At 55.3% G+C, this 17,965-nt stretch overlaps 1 protein-coding gene across 2 annotated transcripts; it reads right to left on the bottom strand.

Moving 5' to 3' along the window:
* Positions 1-985: 985 nt before the first annotated feature.
* On the bottom strand, positions 986-17,939 carry CHST1 (carbohydrate sulfotransferase 1). Of its 2 annotated transcripts, none has more exons than XM_019656486.1 (4): positions 17,624-17,939; positions 4,995-5,112; positions 4,211-4,311; positions 986-3,103 (listed from the first exon to the last, which is right to left on the bottom strand). In XM_019656486.1, exon 4 carries the CDS (start codon positions 3,059-3,061, stop codon positions 1,826-1,828), a length of 1,236 nt encoding a protein of 411 aa, XP_019512031.1. In that variant the 5' UTR covers positions 3,062-3,103; positions 4,211-4,311; positions 4,995-5,112; positions 17,624-17,939; the 3' UTR covers positions 986-1,825. The 2 variants fall into 2 exon arrangements, with proteins under 2 accessions (XP_019512031.1, XP_019512032.1); XM_019656487.1 differs by having other exon boundaries at positions 4,995-5,118.
* Between the last annotated feature and the right edge of the window lie 26 nt (positions 17,940-17,965).

The raw sequence follows: 17,965 nt of genomic DNA on the forward strand, positions 1-17,965 counted from the left end.
AAGAGTGGAAGTAATGTTTATAACTTTGGGGTTTTGCTCACAAATGACAGAAGTGTGCCTTCCTTTCTTCCTTTTCTCCTTACCACTGCCCGGTGAGCCATCTTGGACCACCTAGACAAGGGCCACATTTTAGAACAATGGAGCAGCAACAACACGGAACGAGCAAGCGCCGCTGACACCTGGGCACATAACCCGGGAGCCGCCACATCAGCCCTGACCAGCTTATGCCTGCATGTACTGCTGAGTGTGAATGAAACAAAAGAGCCTGTCTTGATGAAACTACTATTTTCTAAGGTATTCGCTATAGTGGCTGAATCGATATCCTCCTGACTCATATAATATAGCCCAGGACCTAGTCTCCTCAGAAAGCCTAGAACAACAGAGCTGTGACCTCCACCCCAGAGACCAGCTGTTTTCTTGAAATAAGAAAAGAGCTGGAGAAGTTGCTTGAAGCAAGTTGCTACAATAGATTGCCAAGAATGGGAAGGGAAATAAGCACCTCTGGCATTCCACCAGCGTAGACACCAGTACATCTGCATTGTTGTTAAATTACTGAACTACCTCCAGGCCAGCTGATGAGCAGCCACTGCCCTGAACAACCCATCCCTCAAACGTTCCCCCTCCCCAGCTATCCTTGCCCCAGACCCAACAATTAAATGGGTAACACCTGGCATAAGAAGGGTCACCAGGACCTCTTCCTGACCTCCAGACATTGATGCAGCAAACCATACCACTTGTTAAATTTTGACTATCATCCCTGGTTATAAATATTTTGAACATCACCTGCCTGGTCTCAACCGACTGAATGGAAATGAAACCCTGAACTCAGTGTGGAAGGCGATGAGGATGACGTGAGTTCTGAAAGGCAGAAGTAGTCACTGACTCCCCACCACCACCTCCTTCTTTCCTCCCCAAAGCCAGGAACACCTGGACCCCACCGAGGCCTGCCCTCACCCATTCAGAATGTCCCACAATCACACCCAGACATTATTGCACTCTTTTATTTACAGAAAACACAGATAAAGCATTTCAATGTTCATTTAGCAAACTGATCCACTCTTTTTCTTTTTGGCACAAAGAAATATCACAGATGGACCCCAAGATCAATCAGAAATCCATAAGATTTATCAGCCATCACTGGTCCAGGGGCAGCCACAAGACTCAGACAGACAGACAGACAGCATCGCCACAGTCTGGAAAAAATAAACAAGGTCCACATTCACCTCACAGTAAAAACCTGCTCACCGACAGGCAAGGGCGGGCAGGAGGGAGCAGTTTCTCTGCTCCAAAGGGGGCAGTGGGCATTGGGGGCTGGATGTGGGATGACGAGGGATAGACACCATTCATAAATTAGAGAGAGGAGGCCTTTTTGTTTTTAACCTCTTACCTTGTAGAAGTAAGACAGTGCAAAAACTACCATACCCTGACCACTCATCCATTCGAAAAGCTTCAGAAGTTGTGTGGTTTGGGGTGTCTCTCCTGTGGGTGCCTGTGTGTGTGTGTGTGCACGTATGTGAATGTGTGAGTGTGGTGCTTGTAAACATTGTCACCATCCACGCAGAGACCCAACATCAGTGTGTCTGAATGGGGTGGAGTGGGGACTGTACCCCACTTCACTCCCCCTCTGCCCCAGTGATTCCTGTCCAAGACATAGTGCAAATTTCAGAGACAAAGGAGGCAGAAGGGAGTGGGGTGGTGGGCAAGGGGCAGGAAGGACACATAGACAGGGTGGGGGAGGAAGGGGGAAATAAGGCAACAGTTAAAAACGGTCCATTTTATCAAAACCGACACCATGTGCCCCTCACCCCCACCCACGGAGCCCGCGTCACGAGAAAGGGCGGAAGTCCCGCTCCTCCACCAGACTGATGGAGGGATTCTTGAGCTCCTCCTCCGAGGTGGCCATCCTGTAGCCCAGCTGCGCCAGCACCCGCTGACAGGCGTTCTGGGCGAAGGCCACGATGTCATAGGAGAGGCGGAAGCGCCACTTCTCGGCAGTGGCCGCCGAGTTGCGCACGGTGCCGTATTTGTGCTTGCCTAAGGTGGGGTCACCCTGCGTGTTGTTCTGGATCCAGCGGGCCACGTGGCTGTCCAAGGGGATCCCCAGGAACCCGTAGATCTCCTCCGTCTTCTTCATGGGGTTCCGGGCCAGGTCCTCGTAGCGCACCAACATGTACTTGCCTTTGAGCCACGGGGGCCTCATGAGGCCGGTGGACACGGAGTTGGAGAAGTCCTCGCACACCGTGGTCAGCTGTGTCACATCCAGGTTGTAGGGTTTCCTCCCGGTGCCGTACCAAAGCCGCCAGAGCCGGTAAGTGTCGCGGAAGGTCTCGCTGCGGGACGCCAGAATGCCCCGCGGGTCCCGGACCAGCTGGATGACCTTGAGGTTTAACCGCGGGTCTTCAACCAGGGCCCGCAGGTCGTTCACCTCGGGCACCCGCACGGTCTTGATGGCCACGTGGCTGCGCTCACGACAGGCCTCGGCGGCCAAGGTCAAGTTCAGCAGGCCGCACTTGCGCACGCAGTCGCCCTCCTCCAGCACCAGGTCGGCGGAGCCGCGAGGGTCGCACACGGGGCGAGAGCACAGCACCCTGCTGGCCCCGCGGCGGAAGATCCTGTCGGTCGTGTGGTTGACCGGCGGCGGCTTGATGTAGTTCTCCAGGAAGTAGAGGTCGCAGTCGTAGAGGCTCCTCAGGAGGTCTCGGCTGGCGCCCAGCATGACGCGCCGGTCCGCGGGGCTCTTGCCCTGGGTGAAGCGCGGGATGAGCGTGTTCTGGACGTGATAGAGGGGCTCAAACAGGTAGAAGACATCCGGGTGCTGGTTGAAGAGCTGGCCCACGAAGGAGGAGCCGCTGCGTGTGGTGGCCAGGACGAGGATGTGGGTCTTGCGAGAGAGGTTGTAGGCGAAGGTGGGGCCCTCTTCGCACAGCCGCTCGGCCAGCCCCGCCTCGGCCAGCCCCGGACAGGTGTGGAAGGACTTGGCGGTGAAGGTGCGGATGGCCGTGTACTGGATGGCAATGGAGGCGAGGGCGAGGAGGAGGACGGCCTTCCAGGAACATTGCATGGCTGGGCACCTTCATGGGGCTGTCTCTCCACCTTGCAAGGTCTGCGGGCAAAGACCGGCAGCGTTCAGGGGGCAGCCTGGCTTGGGTGCCGCACACCGAAGAACGGTGGGTCTACAGGGGGTCCAGGGAAGTGCCCACACTCCCTGCCCAGCGCTCACTCATGCACCAAGGGCCTGAACAGCTTCAATACTACACTTCCCCATCCTCTGGAGGGTCCCAGGGGTTACTTGGGACTGAACAAACTGATTCCCTGTGCCCCATTCTGCAGGGTTGAACGTGCAGAAAGCTGCAGGGGCCTCCCAGCGGGAACTCTCAGTTCTCTAGTGGGGCCCTACTGGGCAACAAACTCCCCCAACTCCCCCATGTAGGGAATGACCAGTTCCTGTCTTCACCCCTGTCACTGCGTGTCACCCCTGCCGGCATCTCCTGGGCCCACCTGCATCTTCTACCACCTCTCCGAGCTGACCAGTTCCCCATGTGGTCATCTTTCCTCCATCCCCTGTTCACTCCCAGGAGGAAGAAGAGTTCATGTCAGATACTTCCTTCCTACCCAAGCCCCATGCAGTAAGGACCCCGACACACTGTGAGTCGGTGGGCTGCCAGCATCCTCTCACCCATGCTTGCTGGGCCAGAAAAGGTGGACACCTGTGTCAAGCACCACCACCCTGCAACTTATGGATGAAGGGGACCGGCTTACTCCAGATGAGGACTACTGGGGCCCCTGGGGTTTCTAAGGGTCAATTGGCCCAGAGCAGAGACGAGTCCAGCGTCTGCTGAGAAGTATCCCTTCCCAGGCCCCACTGTCCTCCAGAAGAGCAAACTGGCCTTCCAGGCCTCCCACCCCAGCTAGTCCTCAAAGCCCCCACCCTTACGCCTTTGGCCCCTTCTGCCCACAAGGTGAGCTCAGGACCCATCTGTACCCAGAAATGGCCCCAGAGAATCAGGAAGGACAGAGAGAGGAGAAAGGGTGGAAGAGAAGGGGGCACCTCAAGGAAAGCATGGGGGTTAAGGAGGGCCCCAGCAGAGCAGGGAAAGGAGCCAACCTGAGCTCCTGAAAGTCCCCCAAGAGAGGCTATCTCAGCTACCAGGCCCCAGAGAAGAGCTGGGGCTGCCCCAAGAGCGAATGCAGGGAGGGCGTCACCACTCACCAAAGAGGGGCTGCTCCGAGAGAGGGAGTCCACAGCTGCCAGTTCTCCTGGTCTGGCCAGCAGTCCCAGCCTATGCAGCAAGCAGCCCCGGGGCCAGCAGGCTGCAGGGAGACAGGGAGAGGAGGGGTTCTGAGGATGAGGTTGGACCCCCAGCACCTCCCTTCCCACCCCTTCGGTCCTGTGTGTCCTGTGCCCCGCTGACTTCCTCCAGGGCTGGGTGAATGCTCTTCCAGCTCTCCTAGATGTATCACTGACCTGTGGCTCCAGATAACCCAGTGTCATCTCTGATACCCTGGATCCAGCCTTCTGAGTCTTGGGCTACATCCCACCCCCTCCCCCCACCTCCCCCCAATCCATACCCTTGCAACAAGCCACAGTCCCTCTGCTCCCACCAGACCCAGTGGGCAGGGAGCTGGCAAGCCTTTACCCCCAGCTGACCAAGATTTGGAGCCCCACACAGGCAAGCACCCCAGTGAGGCAACCCCCACCCATCATCCAAGGATGCTGCAAAGAAATCCACTGGCCACAAACACCCCCAGGCCTAGCTGTCTCTGTTCAGCTCGAGTGACCAACTGACCCAACCAGCCACAACACTCAGCCTCCAACAGTGGGGCAGAGTGTCAGAGTCAAACTTAGCCCAGAAAATTGGGCTGGAGCACAGCTCCAATTTGTTCTGCATTCTAAATCAACAAAATTGGCTGACCTTTCAAAATTCGACTTGTTCAGTGACTCCCCAGGAAGGGTTTAGTGGAAGTCAACAAGGGCAGCGGGCCTCACCCCATACCTCCAGATGGAAATGGCAGCTCAGTCGCAACAGCCCAGATGCTGAAACCCACAAGGAAGGGGACATCCAGGGAGGGAGGTTCGTCTTCCAACCACACTGGAGAAAGGAGACCGGCTACCTGAAACTCAAAGCAAAAGTGGACCAGGGAGCATTCCTGACCTCCATGCTCTCCACAGAGTCTATGTTAAAACAAGATCACAGCATTATTTGGGTTAGCATTTCTTGAGTACTTCCTGAGTGTACGCCCTTTACCTGTATGAGCTCATTTATTCCTCACAAGAACTTTATGTGGAAACCAGTATAAGCTCTAGTTCACAGGTGAGAAAGTTGAGGCACAGAGGTAAAGGAATCTGCCTGAGCTCACATGCCTGGTTTAACCCAGAACCCACGCTCTGTCCCTCTAAGATCTGACTTTCTGTTCCTCCACCTTACTTGTACTTGGTCTTCAAACATGCATTTGATTAATGGTCCCAGCCCATTTGTGAATGGACACGAGAGAGACTGGGCATTAGAAGGGGGCACACGGACGATTGCCAAGACTGAGGGCATGTTCCTTCCCTTTGCTGTCTGGTCTTGTTGATCTATTGGCTCATGGCTGAGGGGGCAAACTCATGCGCTTTGTGAATATTCTTCCCACATCCCACTATTTGGCACGACTTCTTCAGGGGTGGAGCAAGTGGGTCCTCATTTCCCAAACGTGCAGCCCTGTCTGGCTCAGCTGACCCAACTCTCGACACCATGTTATTCCTTACAACCCACTGTGGGAGGTCTGGGTCCTCACTCCCATTGTTCAGATGGAGAAATTGAGGCTCAAAAACTAAGCATACATGCATAAGCAAATAAGAAGTAGCAGAGATTCAAATCCACTGGGTCAGACTCTTAGGCCAGTGCCCTGCCCCTACACCATCCGCTTCGTGGGGAAGAAACAGAGCTGCAGCAGTCTGCTTGCCTTGGGGAGAGGCACAAAGGCTGGGCTGAGACGGCAATGAGCCAGCTGAGGCTCTGGGGCCTAGGAGTCCTGTTCTAACTATGAAATTCCACTTAGTACCTAGAGGGAGCAGTACCGTGTCACCAGGTAGCAGTAAATAGGGGAAGGGCACAGTCTAGATTCTTGGGACTCTCCAATGTGAAGAGAGAAAAAACACAACCCCGATCACACCCTATCCGATCCCTACCTCACCCCATGGCAGCAGAGAATGCTGGGTTGGATGAGGCACTCAGAGAGAATGGCCTCTGTGCATTAACTCTGACTCCCCTGCAAAGTGCAGGCCCACCCTGCTTAAGTACCCCAAAACGAGTGTGAACACCTGGAAAAAACAAGTAGGAAATGCCATCCATAATAGTGCTAGGCAATATCTTTAAGTTATTTAGGGGCCCGTTCTTTAGTTGTGACGCCATCTCATGTGTTTGTACTTCCTTTGTATTTATTCACAAACATCTGTCAGGTATCCAGCACAAGCCAGACACTGTTCTAGACACTACGGGTAAAAGAACACAAAGGAAGGATTATACTTTCTGGGCATTCATGATGTTTGTCCTGGGCATATGTTCCTTTCACGGGCATTAGCTCATCTCGCTCTCATGCCAACCCTGGGACACTGAGGCTGTTATAGCCCCACTTTACAGATGAGGAAGCCGAGGCCCTGCACGTTTAGATAACTTCCCCCAGCGCACACCCCGAGGAAGGGGCAGAGCCGGGGTTCCAGCCCAGGCACTGTGCTGTGGAGTCCACGCTCAAACCCTCCTCCTTCACCCCTGTTTCCTCACATTCCACCCGCTTCGGGCCTCACCAAGAGAGGAACTAGAACCCTCATAGAGATTTCATTTAACGGTAGGATTTCAGTTCCAAAAACCAAACACCCAGGGTTTTCTTTAAAGAGGCACATCCCGAGGGGAGGGGACCGGTTCAGTTTCTTCCCTCCACTCCCCCTCCACACCCCCACTCAGAGAACCTTGAGGCAGTATTGGAAGCTGCCGCCTTTGCCAATGGATCAGAAGTAACTGAAGCATCTCGATGTTATAAACCCTGAGAAAGTGGGATTCAGGTTCACAAGACACAGCTTGGGCACCAACGAGGGGGATGTGTTCAAAAGCCCCATTGCAGGCCATCCCCTGCCCCCTGGGAGGGCAAAGCCAGGGCATGGGAACAGGAAGACGGAGGAAGTCAGGCCCTCCTCGAAATGTCTCCACTCCCCTGCCAGCCTGGCAGAGCAGGGGCCAGGGCCAGCCAAGCTTCCTTGAAATGCTAGAGGCATGTGCCCTGGAAACCAGAGGCTCTGGGGCCAGGTCCCATTGTTCCCAGAGGAGCTTTGGCCACTGCAAGGGACTCCTCAATGCCCTCGTCCTCCGAGCCAGACTGTGAGCCCTCCCTGAGCTTCTAGCAGCTTCTGGCATGGCCGCCCTCCACCTCTGGTTAATTGAAATCCAGGCAAATCCTAGACCCAAAATCTGTAACTTCTGTTGGAAGGCAGGGGAGTTGGTGAACTCCCACTCCCAACGGAAAGCTCAGATTTCGGTGTCATCCACCTTCACAGTAGGGCACAGATTTAGGGCACAGTGGGGAGTGGAAAACAGCTGTACATTGGAGAGCTATAATTTAGAGCTAAGCGCTCAAGCCATGGAACCACACCCACTTAGATGTCGCTTAGCAGCTGTGTGGACTGGTTGATTCAATGTCTCTGAGCCTTAGTTTCCCCACCTGCAAAGTGGGTATAACTATAGTAGTGGTTGTAAGAATTACAGGACTTGCAGCATTGAGTCAATGTCAGGCATAGACCATGGCACAGCCTCATGCTTGGGACACGGGCTCTGGTACCAGGCCCACTGATGGCCAGATTTCTTAATCTCTCTGGGCTTCTGTTTTCTCACCTGCAAGCTGGGGATAACTTAAACAAGGCCACTGTGAGGACTAATTAGTTAATACAGTGCCTGGCATAAAGCACCTAACCAATGTTAAGTTACTATGATCATCATTAAATGTCTTGTTTGCTTTTTGTCTAGGAGAAACGCCTCAGAACACGTGCTCACTGATTCTGGCTGTGAGGCACACACTCATTCTGACCACTGTACCCAGACCTCTGCCAGGCAGGCCTCTGCCCACTGCCCCTTCTCCCTGGCTCCTCTCCCAGCCCCGGCGCTTTCTCATGCTGAGCCTCTGCAATGGCGTGCCTTCTGCCCTCTAGTGGCCGAATCCTTTAGTGCAGCCTCTTAGCCCTGCGTCTCTACTGTGTTCAGAATTCCTGGCTGGTTGGCTGCAGCTTAACGTGAGGATGAAGCCAGCGGGAGGTGATGTTGCAGGATGCAGTGAGGTGTGATGATGACACACCCACCCGGGCTGCGACCTCTGCTTTGTGCACCCCCTCTTCCTCACCCACACACCAAGAAGCAAGCAGCAACAGGCAGTCTCGCCTCATCCCGTGGGCTGCTTCTCCCTGGTCTCCTTCCGCTCTGGTAGGAGAAGAAACACTAAACTGAATGTCACCAGCAGGAGTAGCCCGCAGCCACTGCCATTTCCTGGCTGGGTGACCTTGGACTCACCCCTTAGTCTCTCTGGGCCTTGGTTTTTCAATAGATCCAGCAGCTCTAAGGACCTCCCAGGTCTGACCACAGGGGTTCTCTGATCCCAGGAAGGTCCCATAATCTATTCTTAAGACAGGGCCATACTTGCTGCAGGAAGGGACCCTTTTTTGGGAGCTGGAAGACCCCAGTCATCTTCCAAGAAGATACCAGGACTGGGTATCTGTCCCCCACCTCAGCCTGACCCACAGCTGCCCCAGTGGGGTCCAAGAACCAAGGGGCTCTGCCCTCTGATGAGTTAGCACCACACGGCCCCCAACTTCCACCACCACCCTCCCCATGAAATCCCATGCAACCCAGAGCTGTGGCTTTTTGCCTTTTCTGGGCCACTGACCCCTTAGAGAGATATATTCCCTCTTCCCAGAAAGATCCGTTTGTGCCCACAATTTTACACAGGCAATTAGAAGGCTCCTAGGCCTCCTAAAGCCCACCCATGGGTGCCCCTCGTCTTCCCCAGAGGCTTAAACCTCTTCGTGGGTAGTGCTCTCCCAACCCTAGGATTTTCTTTTCAACTGATCCTATCAGAGAAGTCTCCACAGACGTGTATTTACTAATGTGGAGACATTAACCAAGATACATTAAGTAAAAAAAGCTAGGGCCAGAAAACATGTGTGCAATAGTATACCACCATTTCTAATGTTTAAACAGGGGATGTGTGTGTACGTGTGTATATTTTTTTATATATGAATAAACAACCACTGAAAGAACTTGCACTGAACCAGTAACTGGAGATGCACTGTGTGGGGGGAGCTAGGAGACTGGGGCGGGAGGAAGGTACAGTTTACATGGAGTTTTTTGGTTCACTTTGAGTTCGTTAACTTTTGGGCAGAGTGAAGCCACCCATGCAAGAACTGGAGGACGAATGAAAGGGCGGAGCCTGAAAATCATCACTGGCACCTCACTGTGCCAACTATTCTGTGCCCAGGGCAATGCCAGCCAGCTCTCCCCTCCCCCATTTTCAAGGCACCAGGGTCAAAGTCACTACCTTTCTGCTAGAATGGGGCTGTGTCTGCTCCAGTGGGCCACTGAGGACAGCAGTCCGCTGGAGCAGCTGAGACAGAGCAGCAGCTGAAAAAAAGCACGACCTCAAAGGGGACCTGGGTGTGGGGAGCAGCTCAGGCCTGAGCTGGGAAAATGACTGCCCTCCCAGTTTTTTCTCCCTAAAAACAGTTTGTGAAGCTCAGGGGTGACAGGGAGAACAAAGGGAAAAAAATATCTGAACATCAGATTTCTAACCAGACTCAGGAGTCAGTGTGGAGGGGCCCTAAGGCTCCGGGGTCCCAGGAACTAGACCAAGGGGCAGGGGAACTGGACGGGGGGGAGGAGCTGGCAAACAGGCCTCTGGGACAGACACAGAAAGGAAATGCTTAATCCCTACGTCTGCAGTAGCCAGCGCTGATCCACCATGGAAGTTTGTTTAGTTAAAGCTAAAACACATAAAACAGCAAGGTTTCTTCTGCCTAAGGAAAATGAGGTGATGAAATGAGGCAAGTGGAAAACAAAGACATGAAAGTCTAAAAGAACTAGAAGCCAGGTCAGTGCACAAGAGCCACGCCACTTCTGGGCTGCACATACAGGTCAGAGCTACCTGGCAGCCAATGGGAAAAGGGAAATATTTCATCGACATGTTTCATAGGATCCAGGAGATGAAGAGGAAAGCATCTGCTCAAAAGATGCCCAGCTATTCCTGATACTGAATTCAGCACCAGGTTTTCTCCTGAGGGGTCTCCTAGAGAGCCTTGAGCATGTACTGACATCCTCAAGACCCCATACCTACGAAGCCCAAGGACAGGTTTCTTGGGTCTGTGTTCGAGAACATCCTTCAAGGTGAGCAGTATGCTAGCACATAATTCAGCCAGTGCAACCTTCCCAGGAGGTGATCTGATGGTGTCCAGACTTAGCCTCTGTGGTCAGCCCAGGGGAGACTGGAGGCATCAGTGCTTTTCTTTGGGGTCCTGCCCCATCAGCTTGAAACACTGTGAGGTCTATGGGTCTGCGCCAACACAAACATGGTGTTTACATATAGTCTCTAGAGTCCCTGGGCCTGTGGCCTATCCACAGACCCCATGGGCAGAATCAGTACATCCTTCAGCACCTCCAGTGGGGGCGAGTTCTCACAGTCCTGGTTCCAAAGACAAGCACACAAAGAGCTACTGGTTCACCACCTTTTAATCGGCAGCAGAGCTCCTCAGCTGCCTCTTAGGAGCTCTGGTGTCCTCAGGGCAGGTCACTCCAGTGTCCATGTGTGGTGACACTGGGGACACCCATGGGTGTCTCAAGCCTCCTTGAGGAGTTACCCACAGGCGTGTTGAAGAGACAGGCTGGGTGGTGGTTGGGCACCTTCACTGTGGGGCCAGCCAGGCCTGGATTTGACGCCCGCTGCTGTTGCTTTATAGCTATGAGACCTTGAGCAGGGGACTTAACCGCTACAGGCCTCAGTTGTTCTTATCTATGAAACGGGAAAGACAATCACAGAATCTTTCAAATATTTGGATTGTGAGGCACAAAGCTGACAAATGCCAACAGCTTAGCACAGGGCTAGGCACAGAGCAGTACCCATGAAGTGGGACCCCCAAGAGTGGTTTTTAGGGGATACCCTAACCTACAAACAGGCAATAGTGGCCTGGAAATGTTTAAAGAAGTTAAAACAGATGCCAGTTTCCTCCGTTGAAGCTCCTGTAGCTTGTGTGCTTGGAGACCTTTGCTGTTCAGGCTACAGAGACCACATAATGGGCCTGCCCAGCTGGCCAACCTGAGGAAAGTGTTCCCCCACAGTGGGGAGAGGGACTGACCTTTCCAAGGCCCCCGTGTGCCCAGCACCTCTCAAGGGAGGGAGGAGTCAGAAGGGCCCCATTCCTTAAGGTCAGTCCTACCACCTCCGGGCCTGTGGTAGGAGGGACCCTTCTGCCCGACACTGGGCGGAAGGCGCTGGCTTCCTGTCCTCCCTCCCCTCCCCAGCAGCCAGTCAGAGTCAGCATAGTACTGAGGCCCTACCCCCGGACACCGAGGCAGGCGTGGGCCCATCCTCCCAGATTCAAGGATGGGAAACCACCAGCAGGCTCTCGAGCATGGGCAGCCGCTGCTGAAGGAGCAGGGAGAGGGGCCAATTTCCCTGCATCTCCGAGTCTCCTGTCTCCAAGCCACCTGCATAAGGCCCAGCTGGGCCCTGGGGACGGGGGAGGGATGAACACGTGGGGGGGGCTCACCTGAGCCTTGGGGCTCTAACACGGAATGCAGGAGCGGATACCCAGAGGTGATCAGGGTCCTGGTTCCCATCAAGTGGGTGCTTACTGCAGATACCACTGCCATCTATCACAGATGAGGAGCAGCAAGGCCCAGGTAAGTGAGGGAGCTGGTCCAAGAATGCGCAGCTAGTCCATGGTCGGGCCAGGATACAAACTCAGCTCTGAGGATCCCCAAGCCCTGGCCTTGACCACAAAGCTTAAGCCACAGGCCATACCCAAGAACAAGAGCACCAACCAGCACTTGGAGACCGGAGGTGACAGGTAGAGAATACTAGGGCCAAGGTGGCCACCAGGGTCCCCAAATATACTGGTGCCAACCTTGCCCTTGGCATTCACCCTGACCCAGACATGGGCTCATCTCACAAACATCTATTGACCATCTCTAAGGATCAGGTCCCTGCGGTGTCAGCTGGAAGGATGGGGAGCTGCCCATGGCCCTTCCTGCCTCATTCCCTGGCACACCAAATGAGCCTGTGCCATCTCACCACTTCCCAGGGGGTCCTTCCTCCCCAGCTGAATGGCAAAAAGGAAGATTAGAAGAGATAAGGTGTAGACACACCTGGCACAGTGTCACACCTGATCACGCATTAGCCAAAATACACACTGCAGCCCAGTCCAGGGCTCCAGGTCTGGCTAGGCAAGCAGAGGCAAGAGTGAGGGTTTCATGGCCAAGGAGACAGACATGCTGAGATCCTACGCAGCTAAGAGGACACCGAAAGATGTCTTTATTACCACCTGGCCTGAAATGGTCTGGCATGAGGTACAGGGTTTGGGCTCAAGGCCCAAAGAAGGCCCCCTGCTGTCTCAGCCCAGAGCTTACCACCAGCCCACAGCTGGTTATAAGGATGCCAGCATGGCTCAACCTGTCATTCCTCTCTCTCCCGGACAAGAAGCATTAAGGAGAGCCACTTCTTGGTAGTATGACAATCAATGAGTACCGCTGCCCTGCAGCAACAGGGACCTCCATAAGAAGACAACATGGCAGCTACTCGCCGAGCATACATTTCACAGGTGAGGAACTGAGTCTCGAGGAGGTTAAGTGACTTGCTCCCACAGCTGGGAGGTGGCCAAGTAGGGCTCTGGATTCAGACAGACTATGGGGTGCATATGCAGCAAGGTGTTCACATCTCCAAGGTTCTCCCTACAGGTTTCCTTCCTTCCCCCTCCGACCTCCTTGCTCCGAGCCACCCCAAGTAGCTCCCCTGACCCTGTACATGCATCTTAAATGGTTAGGAGCAACTCTTAGCAGACAGTAAAACTCACAGCTTAGATCCTGGGGAGCCTGGCCCTCTCTGAGTCCCAGGTTGCCAGGGAGGGGAGATCTTCCCAGGGCAGGTGAGGGGCTTAAATGATATCTCCTCATGCATAATGCTGTTAGCATACTGCCTGGTGCATGGTACGTACCACTCAATGATACCTTTGAATGTTTGAATCATACTTGTCTGTTGTCCTCATCTGCCTGCAGAAACCATGAGGGAGAGCACCAGACCCTTCCTCCATCCACCCCCCACTGAAGGGGCCCCCAGAGCACTGATGGGGCTCAGTGGGCAATAAGCCACTTGCTGCCCCCCACAGAGATCCCATGTAGAGAAGGGCTGTGCCCCGTTCCCCATCCCCGAGGAGATAAGCGAGAGCATCCAGAGACTTCCGGACCCACAGCCTTCCAGCTCTAATCAAGGAGCAAACACAATGAGGGAATCTCTAAACATTTAGAAAACGCGGGAACTCTGTGCCCCATGCGGCACCGTAGGGATTTATAAAGAACAAATCATGCCTGACAAACTTGATAGCTTTCTTGATAGAATTACAAGACTGGTAGATGAAGGAAATGCAGGCAGGGTAATATATCTTGATTTTTAGCAAAGCATTTGATACATCGCCTCGAGTAATCTTACAAAATTAATTCAAAAAGAGTTGGCCCTAAGCACTTGTCATGTGGCCAAAAGCAGGAGGGGGGCCTGTCCCAAGGGTCCCAGGTGGAGGAGGTAAGCCCAAGCGGGAAGGGCTGAGGGACAGGGTTTAGGAGTGGGGGCAGGGCTGCAAAGACCGAGCACTGGGTCAGATCTTATCTAACATCTTCATTAATGATCCTGAGAGAGGGAGTAAACAGTCCGTTAATGAAATTTGCAGAGGATATTAAATTGGAAGGTGTTGTGAACACCAATGAGGACAGCAAAGTGGTCCATAGAGACCTGGGGGGAAGAACTTTGGCAGGAAACTGTGAGCGTGGGGGATCGGGGGTGGGGAGGTGCTGGCCAGCATCTGGGGCTACCTGGAGAACCAGGGAAGAGGGAAAGTCATCCCCAGAACTAGTGTGGAGCTTGGAGCAGCCACAGCTAGCTCGGGCTCTGGCCAGACAGGCAACCCCAAGAATCTCAGTTTTCCCATCTGTAAAATAGAAGGGCTGGCAGATATCAAGGATGCTTTGTAGCTCTGAGAGCTGGTAGTGATAGGAGCTTGGCGTTGAATTGCACCTTATGGGAGTGGGGGAGGCGAATAGTGACACTAAGAGGAGGGGTTGTCTGCAGGCCAGGGCGGAGAGGGCAGCAATGGAGAGAAGGACCAGTGAGGCAGACTCCAGCTGAACCATCGTGATCACCCAGAATGTCCCTGAGCCACTGCCTGAGGCAGACACTGCTGGGGCAAAACAGCAGTGGGCAGGCCCCTCTCCCAGGCGGCTGGTGGGAACGGGCTGGATCCCGGAGCCTGTCTAGACCTGTAGGGTGTGCTGGGAACACTTGAACAACAGAAGTTTAACTTGGGGGAAGGAGGTTGCCAGGGTCTGTTATCTTTCTGAAGAGCTCCTGGTCCTACCTTGGCAGATCATCAAGAAGGAGATGCCTCTCCAGCCAAGTGAACAAGCCTCTCCGGGATCAGGGAAAGTTGTCCCATCTCAATCCTTTTTCTCTGTCCTCAGAGCCCGGACCTCTCCTGGCCTAATCCCAAGGGGGCTTGCCCCTCCATCTGGACTTGGATTTGTTTCCACAAGGCCGCTAGACAGGTCGGGTCCGAACAGGAGCCAGGGCTCCCTAGCGTGGTTCCAGGCCCCAACAACCTAAATCAATGCTCCGTGGGAGGAAGAAATGCATAGCTGGTTCCCAGCTGGGGGGGGGGACCAGGGCTGCTGGGGGTGGCTCTTCTGAAGCAAGAGTCCAGCTCTACCAGATGTCAAGACCACCTACCAGGACAAAGAGGATGGATCTAGGTGAACATGCTGGGGGCGTTCCTTCCAACCCCCCTGAATTAATAATGAACGCTTACTGAACACTTACGACTCTCTTCAGAGCGAGTTCCTCATATTAATGCAAATGACCTTCACAACAGCCCTGTGAGGTAGGTGCTCTCTTCCCCATTTCACAAGGGAGAAACTGAGGCAGACAGTAGCACTCAGGAGCCCTGGCACCTAGCCAGAAGGCCCATGGGAGAAGCAGCAGACTTCCAGGAGCCTCAGGGGTAGCTGAGCAGCTTCTGATGGGGGAACCCAGGGGATGGGGAGAGGCAGCCCTTCCTATGGGGCCCCCAGAGCCTTGCCCAGCCTCTTCCTGCCCCCCTTGAAGGGAGTTGGTCCAACTCTTGCCACACTTGTGGAGCCTGGTTTTTACTATATGTTTCCCTCTCCCCCACCACCGCTACACCAAGTCCTCCGAACAAGTCTGTTTCCATGGAAACCATACAGTGACTCAGGGCTTCGGGACCGTCTCTGAACCAGATTATGAATATCAAATGCTCCCTCCCCACACACCAATGCAGAGTGAGTTGGAAAAGTAGACAGAGACCCACAGTGGGCAAGGGAGGAAAACAGGGATACGGCAAGGAGAATCAGTGCAGGACGGGTGGAGCGGTGTGGGGGGAGGGGCCACAAGCCTGGTTCCCCAGTGAGAGCCTGGCATCTGGGCCCCCTGCAGACTCCGTGGAGCACAGATGCACACATCCTCCATGTGTGCGCAGCCAGCACACACACACACCCCTCCATCAGCACCATCGGCACCAGCCTTCCCACGCATCTAGGGCCCTGTGAGTGAGGGCAGGGGGGTAAGGGAGCTGGCTCTACATTTCTCTTAATGGGGGCCTCACATGGCAGAGGGGGCTGAAGGGCCAGGGAGGATAGAAGCTGTCTGCAAGAGGAGCTTGATTTCAGATACCAAGGAGGAAACCTCTGGCCAAAAGCATTGCAATGTTCAGCAAAGAGGGAAATTTGTATTTTAGGGGGGAAATGTGATTCTGCTTTGAGATGAGGCCAGGTGTTAGCCTATGTGCCAGGAGGGGGGCGTGGCCATGGTTTCAAAGCCAACCCTTGGGGGGTAGGGAGGATCATTAGTAGAGACGTCTTCTCACTTGTCCCCCACCCTGGCCTGGCCAAGGGCCACTCACCTGCCCTGATTGGGGACAAAAGCAGGGAAATTAAAGTTTGCAATGATAGGTTCCTGGCCTCCTGCAGGGGTGTAAGGCCCCCAAATTCATCCCCTCCTTTCCCGGGTAGTTCCCTGAAGACCCAGGAGGGAGGAGAAGAGGTTGGAGGCTTGATACCTCCCTGGTGAATCCAATGTGTGAGTCATGATGGTGAGAGCACTTGGAAAAAGAAACAGGGTCATGGTGATAACCTGTCAATGTCCTCAGCTGCTGGGGACTGGAGCCTGGGAACTGCCTGCCTAGGTAAGGTCTCTGCCTGAGACAAATGGCCCCACCTCGAGGGGTTGAAGAACCCCTGAAGACAGCTACTTGATACCTTGGCCACCACCTGCTTGCCTCTTACACCTACTGGTTCCTTTGGCTTGCCAAAGCAGCTACCTCCGAGCCAGGGTGCCCGCCTCCTGTGCCCTCAATTCCTAGGTCACCTCTGTCCCCTACCCCTCCCAGATCTCAGAAAGATGTTTGTCCTTGACTGGACATCCACCTCCCCATCTCCTGCCTCTACCTCTGTGTCAATGGTTTTACTCATCTACTGGCACCTGACTCCCAGGCAGCCCTTCTTAGGAGCCTCCCACTTAGGAGCAGTGTTTTAAGTCCATCGAGGAAACCTGCACCAGAGGTAAGGAACCTAATCCTGGGAAAGGGCAGGTCCCGGATGGGGGGAAGGGGCACCCTGTGGCTTCAAAAACAGGCCACCAAGATGCCACCCTAGAAGGACCCTCAGGTCTTACCATTTAACCCCTAGCTTCCAGGCCAGGGCTACTCTCTAGGCTGTTACTGTGAAAGCAGGTATTGGGTTCCCAGAGCCTAGGAAGGGCAGCTCCCTGCGACCTACCCAGAGAAGAGCGGGAGGTTGGTTCTGGCTTCCCGTGGGGGGCTCTGCACCATCTAGGGACCCGGGCGCCCACTGGGAGCCAGCTCATCGCAAAGTGTTTGGGCGAGTGCGGGAACGGGGCTGGGAGCAGGAAGCCGAGGACAGCCCCCTGGCTCTGAGTGCAGTCCTGGTTTGGAAAGTTGGTGCAGTCGTGGGGACCTCAGGGTCTTGAGGCGCCTGAGCAGCCCGGAGCCGGGCAGGCTGCGGGACGGTGAGCCCCGGGCAGCCCCCGAGTCCTCCGCAGCAGAAGGGAGCCTGGCGCCTCGGGGCCGCCGCGCGTCTCAAGTTTGCTGTCCTCCCCGAGTGGGGGCGGGGTGGGCTGGGGTGATCGCGGCACTCACCCGCCACCAGCCCGGAGAGCCCAGTCCTGCGCCCCACATGCTCCTGTCCTCGTCCGGCCCCGCATCGCCGGTAGCGACTACCCCGAGCGGAGGGGCGTCTCCCATCGCTCCCGAGCCCCTCCCGGCTGCTGCGGCGAGTGTCCGCTCCCGCCCGCCCCGGGGCCCGCCGGGCCCCGCCGATACCTGGTCGGGGGCGCACTGGGAGCCGCTGCAGCGCCCAGCGCCGGCTCCATCCTCGGATCTGGAGTCAGGCTCGCCCCGGGCCGGCGGGCGGCGGCGGCGGCAGTGGCGGCGGCATCCTCCGCCCCCCGCGCCTTCCTCCTCGGCCTCCCTCCGCCCTCCTCCTCCACCGCCTCCGCGCGCCCCTCACGGGCCCCTCTTCATGGCCCGGGGACGCGAGCCTGGGGCGTTTCGGCGGGCGGAGAGCGTTCTCCCGGGCAGGGCGCGGGGCCGGGGACCGAGGGGCGCCGGGCCAGGGGCGGGGACCCGGAGCGCCGCAGCCCCGGGCGCCGGAGAAGAGCAGCC

This window comes from Hipposideros armiger, unplaced genomic scaffold (assembly GCF_001890085.2).
Source record: "Hipposideros armiger isolate ML-2016 unplaced genomic scaffold, ASM189008v1 scaffold_258, whole genome shotgun sequence".
Lineage (NCBI taxonomy): Eukaryota > Metazoa > Chordata > Mammalia > Chiroptera > Hipposideridae > Hipposideros > Hipposideros armiger.

Excerpts from the sequence above, each read along its gene's own strand:
- CHST1 (XM_019656486.1), bottom strand. The coding sequence starts at position 3,061 with ATGCAATGTTCCTGGAAGGCCGTCCTCCTCCTCGCCCTCGCCTCCATT.